The sequence below is a fragment of the Molothrus ater genome, chromosome 3 (assembly GCF_012460135.2).
Source record: "Molothrus ater isolate BHLD 08-10-18 breed brown headed cowbird chromosome 3, BPBGC_Mater_1.1, whole genome shotgun sequence".
Classification (NCBI taxonomy): domain Eukaryota; kingdom Metazoa; phylum Chordata; class Aves; order Passeriformes; family Icteridae; genus Molothrus; species Molothrus ater.
This window is the reverse complement of record NC_050480.2, coordinates 83,409,645-83,432,051: the sequence shown is the minus strand read 5'-3', so window position 1 is coordinate 83,432,051 and position 22,407 is coordinate 83,409,645. Positions and strand designations below refer to the sequence as shown.

Here is a 22,407-nt window from a genome sequence, read left to right as displayed (position 1 = left end):
AAAATATGGAGAGCTTATTACACCAAAAAGAGTAATTCTTAATGGTGAGAAACCATGACACAATGGACAACAGTGAATTCTGTTACCATTTCAAAGGTATGAAGTTGCCATTAGCTGAAGAAGGCAAAAATTTGTCTCCCACTGCTGAGGGCTGAAAATGACAGAATCATTTAGGTTGGAAAACACCTCTGAGATCATCAAGTCCAACCTCAGACCACAGCCATAAGTGTCACGTCCAGTTTTTCCTTGAACACCTTCAAGGATGGTGACTTCACCACCTCCTTGGACAGCCTGTTCCAATGCTTGACAATCCCTTCAATTAAGACTGTGGAATAACACTTAAGGATCCTCCCCAGTTCCCTCCCAAAGACAGGGAAACATCAAAGACTTTGTCTCAAAATTACAGCTAGGCATGTGCCTACACGTGAAATACACAGCCTCAAACACGGGGTTTTATAGGAACTCCAGGATGGCCTTTCAAAGCACTCCCTTCTACACAGAGCCTCACCCTCCCACACCCACAAACACAGGAACGGGGTTGGAGGGGGGCAATCCACTTCCAATGTCGACACCACAAGGGACTGCACGGGACAGAAAGCAGGACTGAAGGCATTCTGCACTGCTCAGTTATAAAATATAGCAGAGCCACATGTGAGAATGCCACAACTGATGCATCTTGCCCTCCTTCTCCAAGGTTATGTCTGACAGGTAAGCAGAGCCCTGGCCCCTCCTGGCTCCACCACCTCACACCCTGACACCTGAGAGCTGGCCTGACAACAGCACGATGCTGCAGGCACCGGGGACAAAAACCACGTTGCTGATTACCAATCACTCCCACTGCAAAGTCAAATAACTAGATCATGTTAAAATCCTGGTCAATTGTATTTACAAAAGAAGCGGTGTGTGCAGGATAGCATTTCAAGCTGCATAAAAGGAAATGTGCAGTTTGCTCCATTCCACAGCAGATGTTATATAAGCTCTTCAGCTTTCATTTGCAAGTCACAGATCTAGCACAAAATTATGAATCTTGCATTTTTTATTTAATCTCCAAACTGCTGCATTTTGACCAGAAGACCAGCCAAGCAAGTCTTTAAAAAGCAGCAGAGGAATCCAGTCCTGGCCACACCCTGCCGTGGTGTGGCTGCGTCTGCTGGTGTTACAAAACCCAGCCAGGTACACAGATCCAGTGTACAAGATAGGCCAGCAGAAAAAATAGAAATAAATACATAAAAAAGTTTAAAAAATTATATAATAAAAGAATATAAATAAAATATATGTGCATATATATATCTTACAATACATAGTAGGTATATATAACCTATCTATATTATACATAGATATGAAATACAACTAAATAAAACAAACTAAAAACCAGACACTCGAGCTGCCCTGGAAAGCGAAGCGCCCCTGTGCTCAATTTCACCAGCAGCCTGCCGAGGCCAAAGCCGCATTCGAAGCTTCTTAGAGTTTTAGGTGGAGGACGCAGCACAGGCTGCGACCCCGGGCGAGAAGGGGCCGCGATGTTGCAGCGCAGCCCTGCCCGCGCTGTCCGAGCGCGTTCGCTCCGCCCGCGGCTGCGGGGGCGGCTCCGCGCCCGCCGCGGCCGCTCCGCTGAGGAGCCCCCCGGGATCCTCATCACTCCTGCCCTCCTGAGGAGCCCACCGGGCCCGCGGGATCCCTACTCCTGCCCCCGCGGGATACTCACTCCTGCCCGGGCCGGGGCTCCCCCGCTCCCCCTCGCTTCTCTCCTCCTGCCGCCGCTGCCGCCGCAGCCTCACTGGGCGGCGCCGAGGCGGCCCCGCCGAGCCGCGCACCTGCCGCAGGTGAGGCGGGCGGGGCAGGGGCGATTGCGGAGCGCCCGCTCCCCTTCCCGGCAGCGGCTCCTCGGCGGCACCGGCACTGCCCTGCCCGGTCCCGTCCCGTCCCTCCCTTCCCGGTGTCCCGGGCACGTTCCATACTTCGCTCCTTTTTTCCCCCTCAAAACAGGCAAGTCCCACAGCCGCCTATAACTGCCGGTGCCGTAAAGCGAGGCGCGGGCGGTGCGACAGCTGCGAGGTCCTCTGAGCGAAGATGGCGGCGGGGGAGTCGAAGTCGGTGCTGTTCGTGTGCCTGGGTGAGCGGGGCAGGGACGGCCGCTCCCGGTCCGCGCCCGCCGCTCCTCGGCCCGGGGCACCCTCTGGGTGGGGAGGGGGCGCGGTGGGGCGAGGGCTGGGGCCGGGGGAAGTGCGGCACCCGCCCTCGGACGGTTCCGCGGCTTTGCCGTGTCGGGAGGGCCGGAGTAGTCGCCGGGAAGGGAGACAGAAGGCAGAACACACCCGCGCCCTTTTTGTGATAGGAACCACGAGGAAGGGCTTAGCGTTGGAGGTGGCAGAGCACTGGAACAGGTTGCCCGGGGTTCGTGGAGTCTCCCTCTCTAGAGACGCTCCAAAGTTCCCTGGACGCGTTCCTGTGTGACCTGCTCTAGGCCACCCTGCCTCGACAGGGGCCCTAGATAATGTCCAGAGGTCCCTTCCAACCCTGATAGTTCTGTGATTCTGTGAAATCAGTAGAAAGCATTAAAGGAAGCGAAATGCAGTGTTGACAAATGCGAAGCTTGTGTGTGGGAAAGCGCAACAGCGAAATAGGCGTAAACCAGCTGTGACCTAAGGCTGCTGCTTGGGGCAGCACGGAGAAGTGGCTTTAAACTGCTTCCTGAGATGGGTTCTGCAGCGCTTGGCTTTGGGAACAGCGGGATGGGAACGGGGAACCTGCCCGCAGGCATGCTGTTGGGAGCAGCTGATGTGGGAAAGGGAGAGAAAACCACAACAAGAACCACTGAAATTAATGTAAGAGCTGCTGTAAAAAGAGGGAAAGAAGTGTAGGACTTTAAGTTAAAAAAAAGGACTTAATGGAGGCTGATCTGTTATGATCTAGCAATGAAATTCTTGATCTGGTATGAGAATGAGTGAAAAGAATAAGACTTTTTTGAAAGGCTACCAAAATGAAGAAATAGGAAACTTTCTTTTACTGATATTTTGTATGGTTAAGTTATAAATCTTATCGTGCAAAGTCCCAGGAAACAGAAGTGTAGATGAGATCAGAAATCACCTGAATGCTTTTCTGGAGTTTAGGACAATCAATTACTGGTAAACAAGATAATCACAACCAGCAAATAGCTAACCTGACTACACAGATTACAGAGCCATCCCCCATTTTGTACATGCTTTCTCTAAACTTCTGCTTTCTTCAGGGCATAACAAGCTGGATGGCTCTCTGCTCTGCTCTAGGAGGGCTGTTAACATGATCTGTTTCCTAGCCCATATAATCTTACCTCTGTGCTGTGAACCCCTGGCCATTTGCCAGGTTTGTTGCAAAACCGTTAGTTAATGTTTGGGCTTTTCGCTATCTGCTTTTTTTTGTTGTTGTAACAGGAGACTTGCAGATTAGTTGAATAGCAAAATAAGAGTTTAGTTTTCTGAAATATGTTCTGATGTTTACCTTTGAGTAAAATGAACCCCTAATAATAATCCAGAGAAAACATCCTTTAGTTAGGGATTATCAGTTGGTGTGTGTTTAGAAGCTAGTGGTCTATACAGATGTTTTTGTATAAAAAAATCTTAATTAATAGGAATCCTCCTTCCCAAACATGATGTTCTAAGGACAGTGGTAATCACCATCCCTGTGTGCTGAAGGGTGAGCCAGTGGGGAAGGAGACTGGTCTGGCTAAACAGGGAGTTGTGGCTGGAACTGAAGGAAGCAAAGAGCTTTGGAAGAAGGGACAGGCAACTCAGGAGGACTAAAGGATGCCATGAAGTTATGCAGGGAGAAAAAGTAGAAGGTCCAAAACCCAGCTAGAACTTAGTGTTTACTGCCATAAAAGACCAAAGAAAATGTTTCTATAAATTCATCAGCAGCTAAAGGAGGGCTAAGTAGAATCTCCATCTTTATTGGATGCAGGAGGAAACAGCGACAAAGGATGAGGAAAAGGCTGAGGTGTTTAATGCCTTCTTTGCCTCAGTCTTGAACACTCAGACGAGTTAGTGTCTGTGTACCAGCTCCCTGAGCTGGAAACAGGGATGGGGAGTAGTCAGATCACAGATTCACTTAGCTTGGAAAAGACTTCCAAGATCATCAAGCCCAACCTTTGACCAAACCCCAATCTGTCAACTAAACCACAGGACTAAGTGCCACATCCAGTTGGTTCTTGAGCGCTTCAGGGACTCCCTCACCCTCCTGGGCAGCTCCTTTCAATTATTTACCCCCCTTTCCGTGAAAAACTTCTTCCTGCTGTCCAACCTGAACCTCCCCTGGTGCAGCTTGAGTCTGTTTCCTCTTCTTTATTACGAGTGGCCTGGGAACAGACCAACTCCTACCTGTCTGCAGTCTTGTAGAGGGTAGTCTTGTAGTCTCCGGTATTGTAGAGGGCAGGAAGGTCTCCCGGAGCCTCATTTCCTCCAGCCTAAACAACCCCACCTCCCTCAGCTTTTCTCACAGGACTTGTGTTCCAGACCCTTCACCAGCCTTGGTGCCCTTCTCTGGACGCACCGCAGCTCCTCAGTGTCCTGTAGTGAGGGGCCAGAGCTGAAGGTAAGGTTTGAGGTGTGGACTCACCGAGCACAGGGGGACAATCTCTGGTCCTGCTGGCCACACTATTGCTGATACAGGCCAGGATGTCACTGGCCTGCTTGGCCCCATGGGCACACTGCTGTCAGCTGGGTGTCAGCCAGCACCTCCAGGCCTTTTCTGCCAGGCTGCTTTCCAGCCATGTTTCCTGCACTGAGGGAGCTTTTGGAAGTGCTCACTGAGCCACTTTCAATCATTTACCATCAGTCCTGGTCAGCTGGGGAGGTTGTGGTTGACTGGAGGTTGGCAAATGTGACACTCATCTACAAGAAGGTTTGAAAGAATGACCTGGGGAACTGCAGGCCTGCCAGCCTGCTGTTGGTGCTGGGGAAGGTCATAGAGCAGATGATCGTGAGTGCCATCACGTGGCACAGGACAACCAGGGCATCAGGCCCAACCAGGATGGGTTTAGGAAAGGCTTGAACGACCTATCTTCTATGATCAGGTGACCTGCCTTGTGGATGAGAAAAAGAGGCAGGTTGTCTACCTGGACTTGACTATAACCTTTAACACCATTTCAGCATTCTCCTGGAAAAACTGGCTACTTAGGGCTTGGATGGGTGCACTGTTTCCTGGGTAAAAAACTGGCTGTGTGGGCCCAAAGTAGTGGTGAATGGATTTACACCCAGCTGACAGCTGGTCATGAGTAGTGGTTCCCCAGGGCTCAGTGCTGGGATCAGTCCTGTTTAATACCTTAATCAGTACTCTGGACAAGGGGATTGAGGGCTGCTGTAGTCAGTTCACAGACAACCCCAGATTGGGTGGGAATGTTGATCTGCTGGAGAGTAGAAAGGCTCTGCAAAGTGAGCTTTACAGGCTGGGTCAAATCCAACAATACGAGGTTCAACCAGACTGAGTGCCAGGTCCTGCCCTTGGATCACCCTGCAGTGCTGCAGGCTGGGGCCAGAGTGTCTGGAAAGCTGCCCTGCGGAAAAGGAGCTGGGGGTGCTGGTTGACCACAGCTGAACATGGGCCAGAGTGTGCCCAGGTGGCCAAGAAGGCCAATGGCATCCTGGCCTGTATGAGCAATAGTGTGGCCAGCAGGAGCAGGGCAGGGATCATCCCCCTATACTCGGCATTGGTGAGGCTGCATCTCAACTGCTGTGTCCAGTTCTGAGCCCTTCAGTCAAGAAAGGCATTGAAGTGCTGGAGTGTGTCCAGAGAAGAGCAGCAAAGCTGGTGAAGGGTCTGGAGCACAAGTCTTGAAGGGCAGCTATGGGAGCTGGGGCTGTTTAGTCTTGAGAGAAGTAGGTTTAGGAGAGACCTTACCACTCTCTACAATACCTGAAATAAGGTAACAGAGACGAGAGGAAATGGCCCTAAGTTGTACCAGGGAAGGTTTAAATTGGGTATTAGGAAAAATTTCATCACAACGGGGTTGCCAAGCATTGGAAGGGGCTGCCCAGGGAAATAGTTGAGGCTGCATGGGTATTTAAGAGACACAGACATGGTGCTTAAGAACATGAGTTATTGGGCTACTTGGCAGTGCTGGGTTAACAGTCACATGTGATGTTCAGGGTCTTTTTCAAACTAAACTATTCTATGATTTTGTGAAACAGTTCATACACGTGGTTGTGTAAACCCAGAGTGGTGATTTGCACTGTAACAAGGTTCCAATTCAGGAGCTCTTTTTAGTGTAACATAATAGTTTATATTAATTAATTATTAGGCCTGAGGAAAGGGTGCACAAGTACCAATCAGTACCAACGTTAATAGGATGGATTGTCTTAATCAAATGTTGTAAATAGCTTTGACATTTCCTTTTCTGTGTTATTGGGTTATGAAAAAAAACTTGGTGATATGCAGTGTGGAAGGCTAATTGACATGATAAGCACTTCTTTTTTGGGTTTTTTTTTTCCCAGTGAAATACACTCTTCTCAGTTAAATTTTGTAGGCAACTTGTTTCTTGTTCCTGCTTTAAGATTGCTTAATTTTTTTTGGTTATTTTGCAAGAGTGATACTTTTTCCTTCTAAATTTTACTAGGAATAATAGCTGAGATTATTGCTGAAAAGAGCACAAAACAGATTTCTAGAACTGCATTTAACTGTAGTGTTGGTTAATGCAGTACATTAATTCTAAAGTTTGCCACATCTAGTGAGAGTGGATTCCAGAAAGGACACTTCTTCATGAAAAACTACATTTTCTTTCTACAATGTTTTGAAAGAAGCCTATTATTTAAATATGTATTGATTGTGTTCTTTGTTTGTAATGAAATAACCAGATATCATTACACAACAAAATACAATCTAGTTAATGTGCATAACTACATAAAATGATAAGGGTTCCTCATCACTGAGAAATAATTGAAATACCCAGCAACATATGTAATTACAGCATATGAAAAGGCACCAGAAGATATTTTTTTCATTTAAGCAAAGAAAGAATTAAAAGTGGAGGTGAATCAAGATGCAGTTTGCTCATTTTACACTTATATAGCTCATGTAATTGATAGTTGAGCTCCAGAAATGGGCTTAATATGATGCTGTGTTATATAAGTCTGCCTCTTTCTCTCTGATGATTTCTCCACTATAACACAGCAAGCTGAGTGGGCATCTTAGACCAGGCACTGGCTTTCTGATCTCCTTCAGACATGGAGGAGCAGTTGTAAGATGGGTGTACTGTTTAGCAAAGTGGGTTTGGCTACATCTTCAGATGATTAATGCTTGTTGTGAATCACCGAGTATGACTGTTGTCCCTGGGCATCTAGACTGCATAAAATCATTTTTGAAATGGCAGCTAACTTAGTGGTTATGAGGACATTAGATGACAGTCACAGAGAGATTTGACTTTCCTGGTTCAGGTGTCACAATTCATTGTATGCCTTTAGATACAGCCAAATAGTAGGTTTCATGGGACAAAATGCTATTTATAGCTGCAGAATGGAAAAGCAGTAGGTTGGGTAAGACATTGAAGAAGTCATGAAAAACAGTTGCTGTAATGAGGATTCTTGGCAGGTGGACAAAAAGAAATGTCTTTTTAATAAAGAGAATGTTAGACAAATGTAAGGAAAATGACCTTTATTCTATGTGGTATTGGTAATATAGCTGTAAGAATACAGTGTCTTATTTAATCTGTTTCAAAATGATGCAGAAGTGTTAAAAAGTTAAAAGCATGGTTGTAAAAGTAATCCTGGAATTGAAAAACAGGATCTATGCTTAAAATGTGTGAAGGGTCTGATTGTTATAACTAGGTGCTTATGTGTTGAAAACTTGTGTTTTCCTGATGAATCTTTAGGTTTATTAGAAAAGCAGCAGTTGAATAATTCAGGATAAATATTCTCACTGCAAGGAAAGTTTTTTGAGACACACACACACACACACATGCACATGAATGCAAAAACCAGAGAATCTGAACTGAAATCTGTGCCTTGAATGGTTCCTCACAAAAGTAATTGAATGCTGAGTGTGACAAGATGGAAAGAACTAGGACTTGTGATGAAGTTGTGACAGGAATTTAACTACAGAACATAATAAAGTGACCAGTCAGTTTTAAACACTTGTGAAGGGGACCTGATGAGTGGTGCAAATGATGGGAAGCATTCTTCCAGTCACTTTGATTAAGTAACCATTCATGGAAACATAAGTAAAATAAAAATCAGATTTTTGTGTGTGAGAGGATGAAAAGTAATAAAACTTTTGTTACTAACAGCAGACAGCAAAAGAAAGGAACAAGAGAAAAGCATTTGTTTGCATTTGGGGAAGCTCCAAAAGAAGTAGGGAGCTGAATAAGGAATAATTAAGATACAAAACCACATTAGAAACTAAGTGATTGGGTCAACATACTCAGAGATAGGCAATGGAACTGAGCATTAAATTGATTCAAGTTCTCTCTCCTGCCAGTAGAAGCAGAGCTTCCATTTCTGGCTGGAAGTGGGTCAAAGATTAGTGCAGAGACAGGAGTAAGAACTGAAAAAATTTAGGTGTTGGCTTAGGTCACTGTCGCTGGAAGCCTTGTGCTTAGAAAACAAATGTGAAAGCATGACTTCTTAAAAGTGATTGACAGATGGTTCCAGTACTGATTCTGTGATTGAAATCTCTTGTCCTTAAATCAATGTATTTGGAGATGTTCGTAGGATTAATTTCAGTAGATGGACTCTAGCTACCTTGGGCACTAGTTTTCTATGATTGAAAATGTCACTACAGCTTAAAGAACTTGATATGCAAAAAAATGGAGGGAGAAGGTTGAGATTTTGAGAACTTGAATACTGCTGCCTTCTACATAAAGCCAGCATGATCAGATCAGTTGGAAATACAATAAACAAAGAACACTAGAGGAGGATAGGTAGTGAAGATAATGTATAGGTAACATTTAAGGAGAAGAATGGTTCAAGTCCAAGGAGGAAGTTAATTGCCCTATGATTTTTTTTTGTGAAATTTCTCCTTTCTCCTAATGGAGAATGTCAGTCCGTAAATTAGGAAATACTGTACATCTGTGAGGATGCACAGCCTGGAAAGACCAATGTGGGATGTACAACTGCATCTGAAATAGATAGAAATTAGTGATGCATGTGACTGGAAAACAAGAATTAAGTTTGCATATGTTAGTGGGATAAGATAGAGCTTTACATCAGTCTTGAGATGAGTGATAACAGTTGCAAGGAGTAGCATGGGCAAATCTGTTTAAGATTAAAATAATATTGCAGAGTATGTGGGGAAAAGACCTCCTTTTAAGTCAGTTCTGTGATTCTGTCTGTAGTTCCCAAAAATAGATTTAAATGCTGCTTGGAGTTCCCTAACAGTGTTAACACCTCTGCTAATATCTGGAGTGTGTCGTCAGGGAAGACGTGAATTTTTAAGTCACAAACTGGGTTAAGTATTGGTTTCAAAAATGATCCAGCTGAAGTTTCTAGGTACTACTAGACGTGGTAGTTAATATGTTTAATCATGGGTGATCATGGTGCTGTTCATTATGGCATTTTATCATTAAAGATTATATTTATGGCATTTATTTTAAGAAGTGAGCAAGCTGTAGAAGAGTGAAAATTTGGAACAAGTTCAGTCCATGTGAGCAGAATGGAAATGGAACAAGCCATGTTCCATTTGGAACAAACAAATGGAAAAAGCCATGAGGGATTTATTTCAAAACTATCATTTTGAAATTTTGGGAGCTAGTTAATTAATTACTAGGTCTCAGAGTATTAATCATTGTTTTTTACTGATATGTTGAGAGCAGTAATGAAGGTTACCATTCATGCGCAATTCTGTGGGATCATTATATAGAGAAAAAATTTTGTTCAGAAAGAAATGGATGGCCTCCACAGCTGGAGTAATGGAAGCAGAATGTAATAGTTTAGAGAAAAGGCTTAAGGTCACCTGTTTGAAGTAACAAAGAAAGAGAGGGAATGGACAAGTTTGGAGTAGGGGGCTATAATCATAAATTTGATACTCGTGAATGAGTCAAAGGTGATGGTAGATCTTCTCAGGTTGTTTTTAAAAACACTATGTACCTATTACAAACTTTTTTTCAATTTAAAAAACAAACGTGAACAAACTTTTCCTGTAGTGTAATCTGTCGTTTTGTTTGTCAGTATTCAAGAAAAGTAAATTTAAATTAGAAGTGCAGATTTGACTTAACTGGAGTGAAGAGATAAGGTCAGTTAATTTCATGAAGAGATTGAGAGCTTGGTTTGTTTAGTTTAGCACAGCTTGGCAAGGGTTCTGTATCTGTTGAAGGAAAGGCAGACTGATGTTAACCAAGATCAGATGAGCAGAGACTTCCAGGAATAAATACTAAGTTGAAACGGGAAGGTCTTATGCTAGCACAGGAAATTAGTATCTGGAATAGCCTTTTAAGATAGATGATGCTTTTTAAAATGGAGCTTGATGTGTTTGTAAGAGGAGTGATGCTTATAGGCTTGCAATATCAAAGAATTGAGTTCATTGATATGAAGGTTATTTTCTGCCTTGTGCTGTGTGTTACCATGTTTTGAAATTGTACTGTTTTAACTCACTCAAAAACTGAGATTATTTTTTTACTTTATTACCATATTTTAAGCATTTATTTAATTAATAGTACTAACTTATTTTCTCACTTAACCACATAGGGAGCCTCAAAATTTTCCTGTTTTATTTTTCTTCCAAGACTGATTCCATTTCTGTGCGTGAAATAAACTAATTCAAACAATGGAATTAGTATGTTTTCTCCTGGAAGAAGATCTGATGACATCAGAACTCACTTAATGTTTTGGCAAGATCAGTTTTTCAGTGGTTAGCCTGTTCCTTTTGCCATTTAGTTGATTTGATGTTCTCTAAATCTTTGACAGTCAATTTGTGTTGCTTCAGATCTTCACTTCCCTCTTTGTGATTTTTTTAGTTGATGTGTGACAGCAGTTACTAAATGCCCAGGTCATAGCAGCTTCTCTCTAGCAATGAAGTATCTACCTTGGTGTTTTGTTTAAAAATGAGATTAAGTGCCTCATGTAAAAATTTCTTTTTGCTGATGGAAATTTAGCTTTGTTCATTGGCATTTTTATAGTTTGAGATTTGGAAAGAATTTAATCAGTAGTAGGAGAGTGATTAATTTAAGGGTACAGAGATGGGTTTTGCCATTTCTGATATTTTATACTTAATCTGCTCAAAAATCAGAGATGAGCAAAGTTACGCATTATGTCTGATGGGAACAGAAGATTTGTGTGTATGAGTTACTGCAATCTGCATGACAAATCAAATATTATGAATATCCCATCTAGTTACTGAAAATTTCTGAGGATGAAAAGGTAGAAAGAACTAAAGTAATAGTTGAAAAGGCTTTTTCTTTTTGTTGAGACACTTCATTCTTTTCAAATATGAATTTCTGCATGCATTTTTAAGATCTCTGACATAGATTGTTACAGTTGTAGTTACAGTTTCAGAACAAATATACTGCAGATCCATTATTTTTAGTTTTTAATGGAACTGTAATTCATTGTTGAAATAGGTTCTTTTTGAAAATAAGGTCAGATCAAGTGGCTAGGGCAATTGGAGGCCATTGGAAGGGAAGATTGTTTATGTATTTGAATAAATACCTTAACTGTTTGTTGGCTGGTTGACAGCATTTAAGCTTTGCCATGTACTAGATTTTATTCCTAATCCTCTGTATTTTGGGCAAAAAAAGTTCAGAATTTCTTTTTCCCATTATGTTTTAGAGCTTGTGTACTTGAATTCAATTTTTGGAGGTTAGACTTGGTTTCTGGATGCTACTCTTGATGAGGGCTGAGTTTGACCTGTAGTGACTTGAATTCAGTTAACAAGAGTGTTTTTACTGCAGGTTGTTCAGCTATTTCACTACATTTTTACAATGGTGGTGGCTGTGTTTTGGACTTGTTCAAGAGACCAGTGGATAGTACAGAATCCTAGAATGATTTGGGTGGTAGGGGACCATCAGCTAGGTCATCTCATCTGGTTGCAATGTCTTCTTGCAGCAGAGATGCCTTCCACTAGACCAGGTTGGTCAAAGCCCCATCCAGCCTGGTCTTGAACATTTCCAGGGATGGAGCACACAGTATCTCTAGGCAGCCTGTTCCAATGTCTCACCACCCTCACTGTAAAAAAAAAATAAAAAAAATTCTTGTTTATTCTTGTTCTCAATTTTTTTTAAAACCATTGTCCCTTGTTCTATCACTACAGCCCCCTTTATGTATAGAAAGGTTGCAGTAAGATCTGATCTCCCCAATCCTTTCTTCAGACTGCACATCCTCAGTTCTCACTCAGAGGTGCTCAGCCCTCAGATCATCTTTGTGGCCCTCCTTTGGACCCACTCCAAGAGGCTCCATGTCCTTGTGCTGGGTGCCCCAGAACTGGATGCATTAGTCCAGGTGGGGTCTCATGGCAGCTGAGTAGAGGGGGCAGAATCCCCTCCTTCGACCTGCTGGCCATGCTGCTTGTGATACAGCCAAGGATATGATTGGCTTTCTGGGCTGCAGGTGCACTCTGCTGGCTCATATCCAGCTTTTCACCCACCAGTGTTCCCAAGTCCTCTGCCATGCTCCTCTCAATCCCTTCATGCCACAGGTCTGTACTGATACTGGAGATCGCCTCAACCCAGGTGCAGGGCTTGGGGTTCTCATATACATAAATTGCATTCTGAGTAAATAAAAATCTTTAATCTGATCTGGGCAGAAAAATCCACACAATTACTGGTTTTTGTTTTCAATGGTCTGAAAATTCACTTGAATCTCTTGTTTCCATAGGAAACATCTGTCGCTCTCCAATAGCTGAAGCAGTTTTCAGAAAACTTGTGACTGATGAGAAGCTTGAAAATAAGGTAAGCTATTGCTTTCTATTCCAAGAAATAACTATCTCATAGCCAGTCAGAATATAAGCAGTAAGGAAAGAAACATAAAAATATGAATTTGTTTTTCTGTAGTGGAGGATAGACAGTGCAGCGACATCTACCTATGAAATAGGAAGCCCTCCTGACTATCGAGGACAGAATTGCATGAAGAAGCATGGCATTCCCATGAGTCATATTGCCAGGCAGGTACTGTACCTTAATTTTCTTTAAATCTGTCTATGTATTTGTTCTGTTGTTACAGTGGAGGACAGACAGTGCCGCTGTTTCAGACTGGAACGTGGGGCGCTTCCCAGATTCAAGGGCTTTAAGTTGTCTAAGAAATCATGGCATTGAGACAGCACATAAAGCACGACAGGTAGAAGAGAGTATATTTTCTTCCTTATTCATACCCGTGTCCTAACCATTGCAATCATGGAAGTCATTTGACCAGTGCATGGTTAAGCATCAAGTAATAAATAAATACTCCATGCAGTTTTTTAAAGAACTCCAGAGTGATTTAACTCTTCTAGTTGAGCTTGATTAGATTTTTGTTATTAAGGTTCATTGGAAGTATAACTGGAAAGCATTGAACCAATTTCTGCATTGTAGAAAACTCCTGCCTCCAAATGTTTAGTATTCTGAGCATTTTAAAATGGTTTTTAAAACTGGACTTACTGTAGTAATCTGTGATGCATCCTTCATCAAGGAATTGTATATTTATTTAGCAGGTCCAAAAAGAAGTAGAATACCTCTTCATCCATCACAGAAAGCTTCTGCGCTTGCATGTGAATCTTTTAAAAATATCTGGAGTGCTAAATTAGAATGAAAGCACTCAAACCCAAGATTAGTAGCACAGTTGGTGGTAACTTCAGAGGAAAACATACCCTTGAAGCATTCTTAAGTCAAAGGCAGGTTTGCCATTTAGTGAAATCCTCTAAGTTTTACCTAAACTTTTATCTGTTTTCATTAACAGAAGAACATGTATTTCCATACTGAATTCCAGAGAGATTGGAAGTAAATGTGTCTGCATCTATTTAAATCATTCAGACACTCATATAAATGCACATAATTTACTTCAGTTAACTATTCTGTGGATATAAGATATTCCTTTAGGGCTTGACCTTTACTTAGTTTGAGTTTACGCCACTAGTTTTTATATTGACAAAAAGATCAAGTAGTCTTGTTATTATCTTACATTTCTGTTCCCTTCAGAATTTTTCTGGACCTTACTGAGGTCATATTTACTTTTTTCACTTTTCAAAGACTACATGTTTAGATTTTTGACTTCCAAAAATAAATTCTCTCAATTAGTCAACTACCCTCTGCTGACCTCTCCTGATGTTAATCTCTGTTTATATGAAACAGAATTAAGCACAGCACCATTTCAGATTTTTCAATAATTTACAATTAGAATAATCACTGCAAAAGTCTGTTGTGATCTTTTCCTGTTACAACATCCGGATTTACTCTTCATCAGTTCTTACAAGCATCCTTATTTGTGAATATACAAGCTAAATGGTACTGAAATTATTCAGTCAGTGTTTCAGTCATAACAGTAGTGTGACATATTTGTCTTCCTAGAAGATATCTTGGAAACTTGAGAACTGTTCTTCTAGGTATTCCTAGAGTGGTTTATGAGCAGTTAAATTGAAACAAAGGACCCAAAACAAGCTGATCCTCTGTCTTGAAGCAAATCTTTATATCTTCCTTTGGCAGAGAAGGAATGAAAACATTTTAATGAAGACATTTGCTTATACATTCTGGCAAATGAAGAGATTTTTCAGTCAGAAGATCTTAAAATGTTACATATACAGGAAGAGAAAATTAAAAAATGAGGCAATAAAATGAAAGACTTAACAGGATGAAAATTTGTCCAAATCATTCCAGTACACATAGTTTCTGTTGTAAAGAAAATCTTCAAATCCCTGAACTGCAGATAACTGTTTATTTTGCACTGATGTTAACAATGTAGCTCCACGTTTGGTTTTTTTTTTCCTAAACTTCTGTCAGTTGGTCTCTGCTGATTCTCAGACCTGATATGGTCTTGTGGTAGCTCTGAAAAAAGAGGTATTTGACAGTGTAGAACAGGACTTTTCAGACTGGTCAGGTTAGTACAAGTGGAAGTGTATTTCCTTTGCTTTTAGAGACAAACTTAAGGATAGAATTTTGTGTGACACTTGGTTCAGAACAGATTAAGGAAGATTTAATAACAGAAGCTGCAGAAATAGGGAGTAGGGATTTATCTTCTGTTGCCTTCAAAGTACTGTACAATTATAGTCTTCAGTCCTCTGGAAAATTGTTACCCCCCCAGTGAAAGGCACCTTCTCTCATGTAATTTTTGCATAATTATGTAATTATGATCATGGATTGTAGCTTTTTTTTAAAATTCAGTACTACAAGAATGGTTTATGTAAAAGAGAATAGTAAATTGGTTGTGTCTTACCATCATGTACAGTGATATTCTAAGTTAAAAGTGAAGTATAAAAACAAATTATATATTTATATATAAAATAAAGTTGTTATAATTTTAGCTAATGGCAGGTTGCTGTATGAAATTCTGTAAGCTCTTATTCTTCATGCACAAACCAGAAACTTTTTAATAATTTTCACTTTTATTCATGCTGAGGCAAAAATTGATTTTGGTATGACTCATACCATGCATTTGCCTTAAATATGAAATTGAGATTAGAAGAAGGTTGTATTAAATACTGTTTTAAAACTGGGTAAATTTGAGGATTACTACCTCTCTGTGCGTTTCAGACAGAAAATGAGATTTCCCTTCTGTTAATAAAGGGAAATGTTTCACTAATAATTTAATAAATGTTATATGCATTTTTTAAATGTAAAGTTATTGTTATCTGTGTAGTTTCATTCAAAGTTGACTACTTGAACTCTCCACTACACTTCTCTAAATGTATCTAAATTTTCACATCCTCAATTTCATCCCCCAAAGTACTAGTTTTAGTAGTTTTAAGGAGTACCTTCAGTTCACTGGAGTTTGCTCAATTAAAGCTTTTTTATTTTTTTTTAACTGACTCTGTGTTATGGCTTAAAAGCACAAGCCAAATGGTAACCTTGGTTTTAGGGCTGCATTTGCAACTGTATTAGTGCTGGTCATAGGGTAATAACTGTCACACTGTCAAGTGTTCCTAGTTTATTCCTCCATTTGTCCATACAACAAAGAAATCAGTGCCCTCTTATTTTCACAGGGGCAAGTGTTCAGCTTGTGTAGAGCAATCAGAAGCAGCCCATAGAAGTCCTGATTAGATTTGCCAGGAAAACAGAGCTATTTCCACTGCAAAAATATTTTCATAGGTCAGAGGCACTGCATGAATACAGCAAATATTTTTACAGTGAAAATAAACAAGTCTGCATTAGTTTTCATCATTAACCCTTTCTTTTCATGTTCATTCCTGACCTTTCCTCTTCAGTTCTCTTTGTGTGTAATGTTTCATTTATGGCTTTATTCTAATGATAATTTCTGTCTTTTCTTGCTCCCTGTTATGGGAGCTTAATCAGTATCTATTTGCTGTTTGCACAAAAAAAAAGGCTGCTTTTCCATCTTAACCGTTTTTTTTAATACATAAATATTTTTTACAAGTTAAAACTCTGACTTATGGGATACTGTGTTTTGCCTTTTGGCTGTTTCCTTGTTCACTCACTTCTCTAGCCCTTCCTTTGTAGGGATATGTGCCAGAAAACCTGTTCTGAATAACCTTCCCAAGTGTTTCGGTTATGATGCTTCACACAGGACTATACATGAAAGACAGTCCTAAAGTGAACTCTAATATTCTTCATCCTCATTATGGATGCCTGGTTCAGATATCTTATACCAGCACTTATACCAGGGGCCATGGTCTGGGAAGATTTTACCCTAAACTAAGGCTTAAATGTAAACTGAAATAAAATGAAAACTGGCAAACATCTCCAGCCATCCTTATAACAAGAAGTATTATAACATTAGTATTTAAGTCAGTGGTTTATCTGCTGTGTTTGCCTACATGACTTGAACTCAGATCTCTTAATTGATACTCATGTTTAGGAGTCAGTAAATTACAAGAAAGAAAAAGAACAGATGATGTGATGGTAAGAAGATGTACAATAGATCCCAGATTTTTCACATCATACTAAAATTTTTTGAATTTTCATGGTCTAAAATACTGTGGATGCATTTGTTTTTAAGAGATTGTAACTCATGCTACCATACTTCAGCTTTAAGTTTCACTTGGTATATGTTCTTGTGCAGTGGCAGATTTCTAGATTGGAAGTATTGCAATTGATTCCAGGTTACCTACATTTTTGTTGTCCTATCAAGAAAATAGTTTTTCTGTTTTATTTTTAACCATTTTATTGCATGGCTCCCATAATTGGAAATTGCTTTAGTTTTAGTAGTTGAAAAGTACTAGAAATGTTGTTTTAATAATATTCTAAGTTGATGCATGAAATGTAAAAGGAAAAAGAAAAGGTTGGTTAAATAGCTGACTTGGGTTTGTGTTTTTGTGGAAGGTTTGCAGAAATGGATACATAATCATGGTAAAATATATTTAAAATGTTGTAAGTTATTGTAAAATTGCATAAAGGTGCAGTTCTATACTTTCCACCTGTGTCTTTTTTAAATAAATCATAGCTACAGAATTTGAAAACACTTTTTTCTCCCCTTTCATTAATCAAATGCAGTTTGTAGGCTAAAGCACCTATTTTTACTTCTAGATTACTAAAGAGGATTTCCAGACCTTTGATCATATACTTTGTATGGATGAGAGCAATTTAAGGTAATGTATGAAGAAATGGAACAAATTCATATGGATTACTTGTAGTGATGTCTCATAAGTCACTTTGAACACAGATGTCACATTTTACTGCTTAGCTTATGTTGGGGTTTCTTTGTTTGGGTTTTTTTTTTTTACATGTATGTGAATGATGTGCTAATGCATGGATTCTTCACTTCTAATAAGTTTATTGAGCCAGAACTCAATGGTTTATTTGTGTGATACGTGCCACTCAAGGATGAAGGACATGGAAATTTTCTTACTTTGTGCTATATACAGCTGATGCCTGTATAATTAAGAATGAGGATGTACTTACTGTCTTGATTGAAGTGATCAGTTTTTCTAATTGCATGGCAATTAAAAGACAAACTGGGAACTTGGAAGGATTAAATATGATGTGGGTTTTTTTTTACTTTTTTATGTAGAAAAAGAGAGGGAACTCTGAAATTAGCAAGGTTGTTAGCTTGGGGAAGTCTTGTTTTATTGTTAGCTGTGCTCTAGCTAAGCGTCCTTAAGAAAGATCTGGTAAAGTAGCTGCCTAGTGTAAAATTTTAGATATCACTAGCAAAATTTCTACTCAATTACATACATATTGGGAGTTAAGGAGCTGAATTTAATAAGCTACAAGTGTCAAAGTGCTTGTAAGGGCTATTGTCAAGTTAGTTTAAAAAGGCCCGAACCAAACCACCAGAACCAACAACAAAACCTAAATAAAGACCCTGTTACTAGCAGATAAAGTCTTCTAGAAGCAGCACCACTTAATTGAAGTAAGTGTGATTTTGTTGAATTTTCTAGAATGTCTTGAATAAGCTCTCCACAGCCTTCATGAATGAAGGGTATGTAACACTTGGCTTGATTGCAGTGTCTCAGGCAATGACGTGACAAGGCTTCCTTCTATTTTCACTTGAATTCTTAAACAGAAATATTAATTAACAATTTATATGATATGAGCTCTAGAGCAGAAGAAATACCAGAACTATAACAGGGATATTGCTGCTGCTGTGCTAAAGATTTGCCTTTAGCTTGCACTGAGTTCAACTGTTTTGCCTAGGAATGCTGATTTGTAGGTTCTAGGAGGGCAAGCTGATTCCAGGTGTTGATGGAATGCCTGTCAGAAAAAGAAGATTTGGGATGTGTCTTTTCTTCAGTACCAGAGCCATCTGACCCTCTCCTCTTCATTAAGTGGTGTGCCAAAAACCTTTAAGAGGATGGTCTGACATTTTTTTAATAATAGAAGGCTAGAGAATTTATTGAAAAATCTGTAAATTCAAGCATAGGTTGATAGAGGATTTCTGGTTTTTCTTCAAGCAAAACCAGTACTGTGGTCTCACTGCTATTTCTAAACTATCTGAAAGTAATTTCTTAATCAGAATTAATAATTTTAATTTCTTAAAGCTGATATGGTTATGACTAAGTATTCACAAGGAATTTCTTTGCCTTTTGTAATGGTGAGTAAGTAAAATGATGATTTGGTATGGAGATGTGTAATATTGAAATAATTTAGTATGTTTTGGGAGTTCATTGTGAAGATGATAGTACTGAGCTGCCTTTAATCTGAAGATGATGAGAGGTCCATTTTAAGTATGGATAACAGATGATCATTTTTGGGATAACAAATGGCCATTTTTAAGCAAATAGAGAAAATACCATCTCAAAACTAGAATGTTTTATCAATGAGAAGCAATGTAGAGGAAGAGGATGTGAAAGTTGGTAAAATGCTACAGTATATCAAAAGGAAAACAGCTGTAGCTCCCTGATTTACCATTTTCTGTTAAATGGATGTGGTAGGATTTCACAAGAGCTAGAGCATAGCAATCTAAAACAGTGGGTTTGAGCAGACAGGAGAGTCTTACTCATACTTCTGGAAAAATACCTGGATAATTTCCATTGTTTCTTGTTCAGTACAAGCTAAAGGTGAGTGTTGAAAGTACTAATCATCGATTTGAGAATGAACTTGATGAACTTAAAAAGTTAAAACTGTTTAAAAGTTTTTTTTAAGCTAGAGTAAAGTGTCTGACTGCTTATTTATGCTCTGAATTCAGTTTATGTCTTCATACTCAATTAAAAAAGACCCCACATAACAAGAAAAACAAAAACAAGGAGCAGCATAAAGTCCACAGGACTGATAGAGTCCAGAGACATTGTTTTCCTGTGTCATCTAGAAATGGTCATGAACATTGGTGCCAAAATTCTGAAGGAAAATTCAAGGAAAAATTTTATTTTCTCTTCTACAGAGATTTGAACAGGAAAAGCAACCAAGTTAAGGACTGCAAGGCTAAAATTGAGCTACTTGGAACTTATGATCCACAGAAACAGCTTATCATTGAAGATCCATACTATGTATGTGTAAGAAATTCTTTGGATGGCTTGATTAAAAATTGTGTGTGTGTGTGGTATAATCTTCCCAGATCCCCCAGTTGGCATATGATACATAATCTGATGTTACACAAAGTGAAGTGTAAAGTTGTTTTTTTTTTGGGACTTAAGAAAACCATGTATTACTGGGATAGGAAAGGAAAATGTTACTATGCTTATAACATTTATTTAAATTAAAATAATGCAGTGCACCTATATTTTCAATATTGGGTGAAACCCTGTTTGATCAGCCTTGTTACGAAGAGGATATGATCAGGAAAGTTAGAGACATAGGCATTGACACAAGTGGTCAAAAGAGCTGGATAATGCCAGCCAAAAGCAAACAATTAGACTAATAGTCTTCAGTTTAGGAAACAGAAGTGGACGAAGATGCAGTAGGGTTCTATAAAATCTTGATACCATGGGGAAAGCTGAATAAGAAATTGCTGTCCATTACCCAGGAAGTAGACAATAAGGTACAGTGGTAAGTAAGCAAATGGTATTAGTGGGAAGCAGGTTCAAAACAAAGAGAGGTTTGTTTTGGGCATTTTGTTTCCACACAGTGCTTCATTAAGCTGTGAAATTCAACATGACAGGTTAGTGTGAACCTAAAAAAGGAAAAGACTTGAAAGACTCAAGAGTGAGTGGAAGAAGTACATGAAGGAAAGTCATGCAGAACTATTGAAAACAAAGTCACAGAGTTTGTCTGTAGAAATACCTGAGCTCAAATTAGAGAGAAATATGCCAAAGCTATCACCAAGTATTTGCACAGTTTTTATTTTTTCCTAATGTCTCTTGTTTGCCATTACTGACAGCAGAAAAACCAGTCTGCAATTTGTATTTGCTCTTCAGCCACTATTGTTATTCTTAAAGTCTTTTTCCTCTTTTCTTTTCTAGGGGAGCGAAAAGGACTTTGAAACTGTTTACGAGCAATGTCTTAGATGCTGTAAAGCATTTCTGGAGAAGTATCATTAATGCTTCATCATATAATTTCTAAAAGAAAATAATTAGCTTCTTCTGAAATATGTAAAGTTTACTTGATTGATGTATTTAAATTGTAAAATTATGCCCCTGCATTCAGTACTTACTCAGTTTAATTTTGTATTTTAGCTGTTCTGTCATCTAATGAAAAAATATAGAAAGGTTTTAATTGGATTACATGATCAACCATTTTGTCACACATCAATGTAGTTATAGAGTATATAATTCAGTATAAATTTTACAGAAAACTCTTCAAGTGCTTTCTCACAAGCACTGCAGAAGTAACACCTTGCTTCTTTATATGTAATGCTAACTGAACTGAGGTCTTGTCCTCAGTGAGTTGATTGCAGTCAACTTTCAATGGTAGTCTGTGAGATAATTGATGTGTAACTTGGGTGTGTCATCCCAGTATCATTAGGCAGCCTTTGGATGGAAGCTGTTTCACATGGAGTCTGCTAGACTAAAAGATCTGCTGCCTGATAGAACTGGCTAAGTCTTCCTTTATTCTTCTGGTCAGTTCCTAGCACACTGACACAAGCACATGTAACACAGCATTTACCTTGAGGAGAAAACATACCTACTTTAAAGCTGAAATGTGAAATCACATATTGTATTTCACAGGAGTAAAATACTCACGTCCATGCAATACAGTGGATGAGAAATTTACTGTAATCCCAGTTCCTACATGAGGGTCAGACAGTATTTCCAGATTTACTCAGGTGGATGTACGGCCTGTCAAAAGTGTTCTTTGAGAGTATAGTTCAGTGTAAAGAAAGTCCATCTGTAATAAAATACTAAGTTAGCAGAAGGCCAGTAAGTAGACAGTTCAGCTCTTGAACAAAATTTGAATGCTTTGTAAAAGTCTATGCCTGCTTTTCTGAGTATCACCCTTCCTGTCTGCCTTAGACATGTAAATGTACTGAGATCAGTAATATAAGTGATACCATGATGATTTTCCTGTTTTGAATATTCTCAGCATTGGTATGAGCTAGCATTACCACATTATCTGTAAAACTGGATCTATAAAATTTGTTTTCTTATTTAGCCTTGTTTTTGTCTCTTGCTGCCTTCCAAACTTGTAGTCTATGTACTTGTCACCTACTCAGCCTTTTGGGAGAGAGATGGATTTCATCAGAAGATCATGTTATTCTTGGGGAGGTTGGAATCCTGGTGTCACTCTGTTTGTTGCAGACTTCACAATGCGGATTAAGTTTCTTGGGACTTTTGCTGTAGAATAGATGTGTTTGTGTTAATGAGATTTCTGTTTTGTGCTAAAATTTCAATCAGACATAAAACTTCATAACTTGCTTAGAAAAGGCAGATGGTAGAAGGAATACTTAAATACAGAAATCAGAATCTTTGCACATTATTGCATTACCATCAGTTTTGACTTCTAAAAACAAGCTAGGAATTGGAAGCTAATAGCTTTTTCACTTCTCAGGGGCAAAG

At 39.6% G+C, this 22,407-nt stretch overlaps 2 protein-coding genes across 5 annotated transcripts in view; one reads left to right on the top strand and one right to left on the bottom strand.

Moving 5' to 3' along the window:
- Positions 1-1,977, bottom strand: part of SH3YL1 (SH3 and SYLF domain containing 1) — a 44,274-nt gene extending 42,297 nt beyond the window's left edge. For 2 of the 3 annotated variants that reach the window (XM_036379725.2, XM_036379726.2), the window contains exon 1: positions 1,706-1,917. In XM_036379725.2, coding sequence (XP_036235618.1) covers position 1,706 — 1 coding nt within the window. In that variant the 5' untranslated portion in view covers positions 1,707-1,917. Of the gene's footprint in view, positions 1-1,705; positions 1,918-1,958 lie in introns of those variants that run through there. The other variant, XM_054514156.1, reaches the window with a different exon arrangement.
- On the top strand, positions 1,634-22,002 carry ACP1 (acid phosphatase 1). Of its 2 annotated transcripts, none has more exons than XM_036379730.1 (7): positions 1,634-1,823; positions 1,987-2,113; positions 12,771-12,844; positions 13,116-13,229; positions 17,564-17,625; positions 19,857-19,962; positions 20,875-22,002. In XM_036379730.1, the coding sequence occupies exons 2-7, from the start codon at positions 2,071-2,073 to the stop codon at positions 20,950-20,952; spliced, it is 477 nt and encodes a 158-aa protein (XP_036235623.1). In that variant the 5' UTR covers positions 1,634-1,823; positions 1,987-2,070; the 3' UTR covers positions 20,953-22,002. The 2 variants fall into 2 exon arrangements, with proteins under 2 accessions (XP_036235623.1, XP_036235622.1); XM_036379729.1 differs by lacking the exon at positions 13,116-13,229 and adding an exon at positions 12,947-13,060 and having other exon boundaries at positions 1,638-1,823.
- The last annotated feature ends 405 nt before the right edge of the window (positions 22,003-22,407 follow it).

Bases quoted from the DNA above. Each gene is read 5' to 3' on its own strand.
- ACP1 (XM_036379730.1), top strand. From the start codon at position 2,071: ATGGCGGCGGGGGAGTCGAAGTCGGTGCTGTTCGTGTGCCTGG. The intron at 13,230-17,563 runs GTAGAAGAGAGT...TTTTACTTCTAG, and splicing joins CAGCACATAAAGCACGACAG to ATTACTAAAGAGGATTTCCA. The intron at 19,963-20,874 runs GTATGTGTAAGA...TTTCTTTTCTAG, and splicing joins TCATTGAAGATCCATACTAT to GGGAGCGAAAAGGACTTTGA.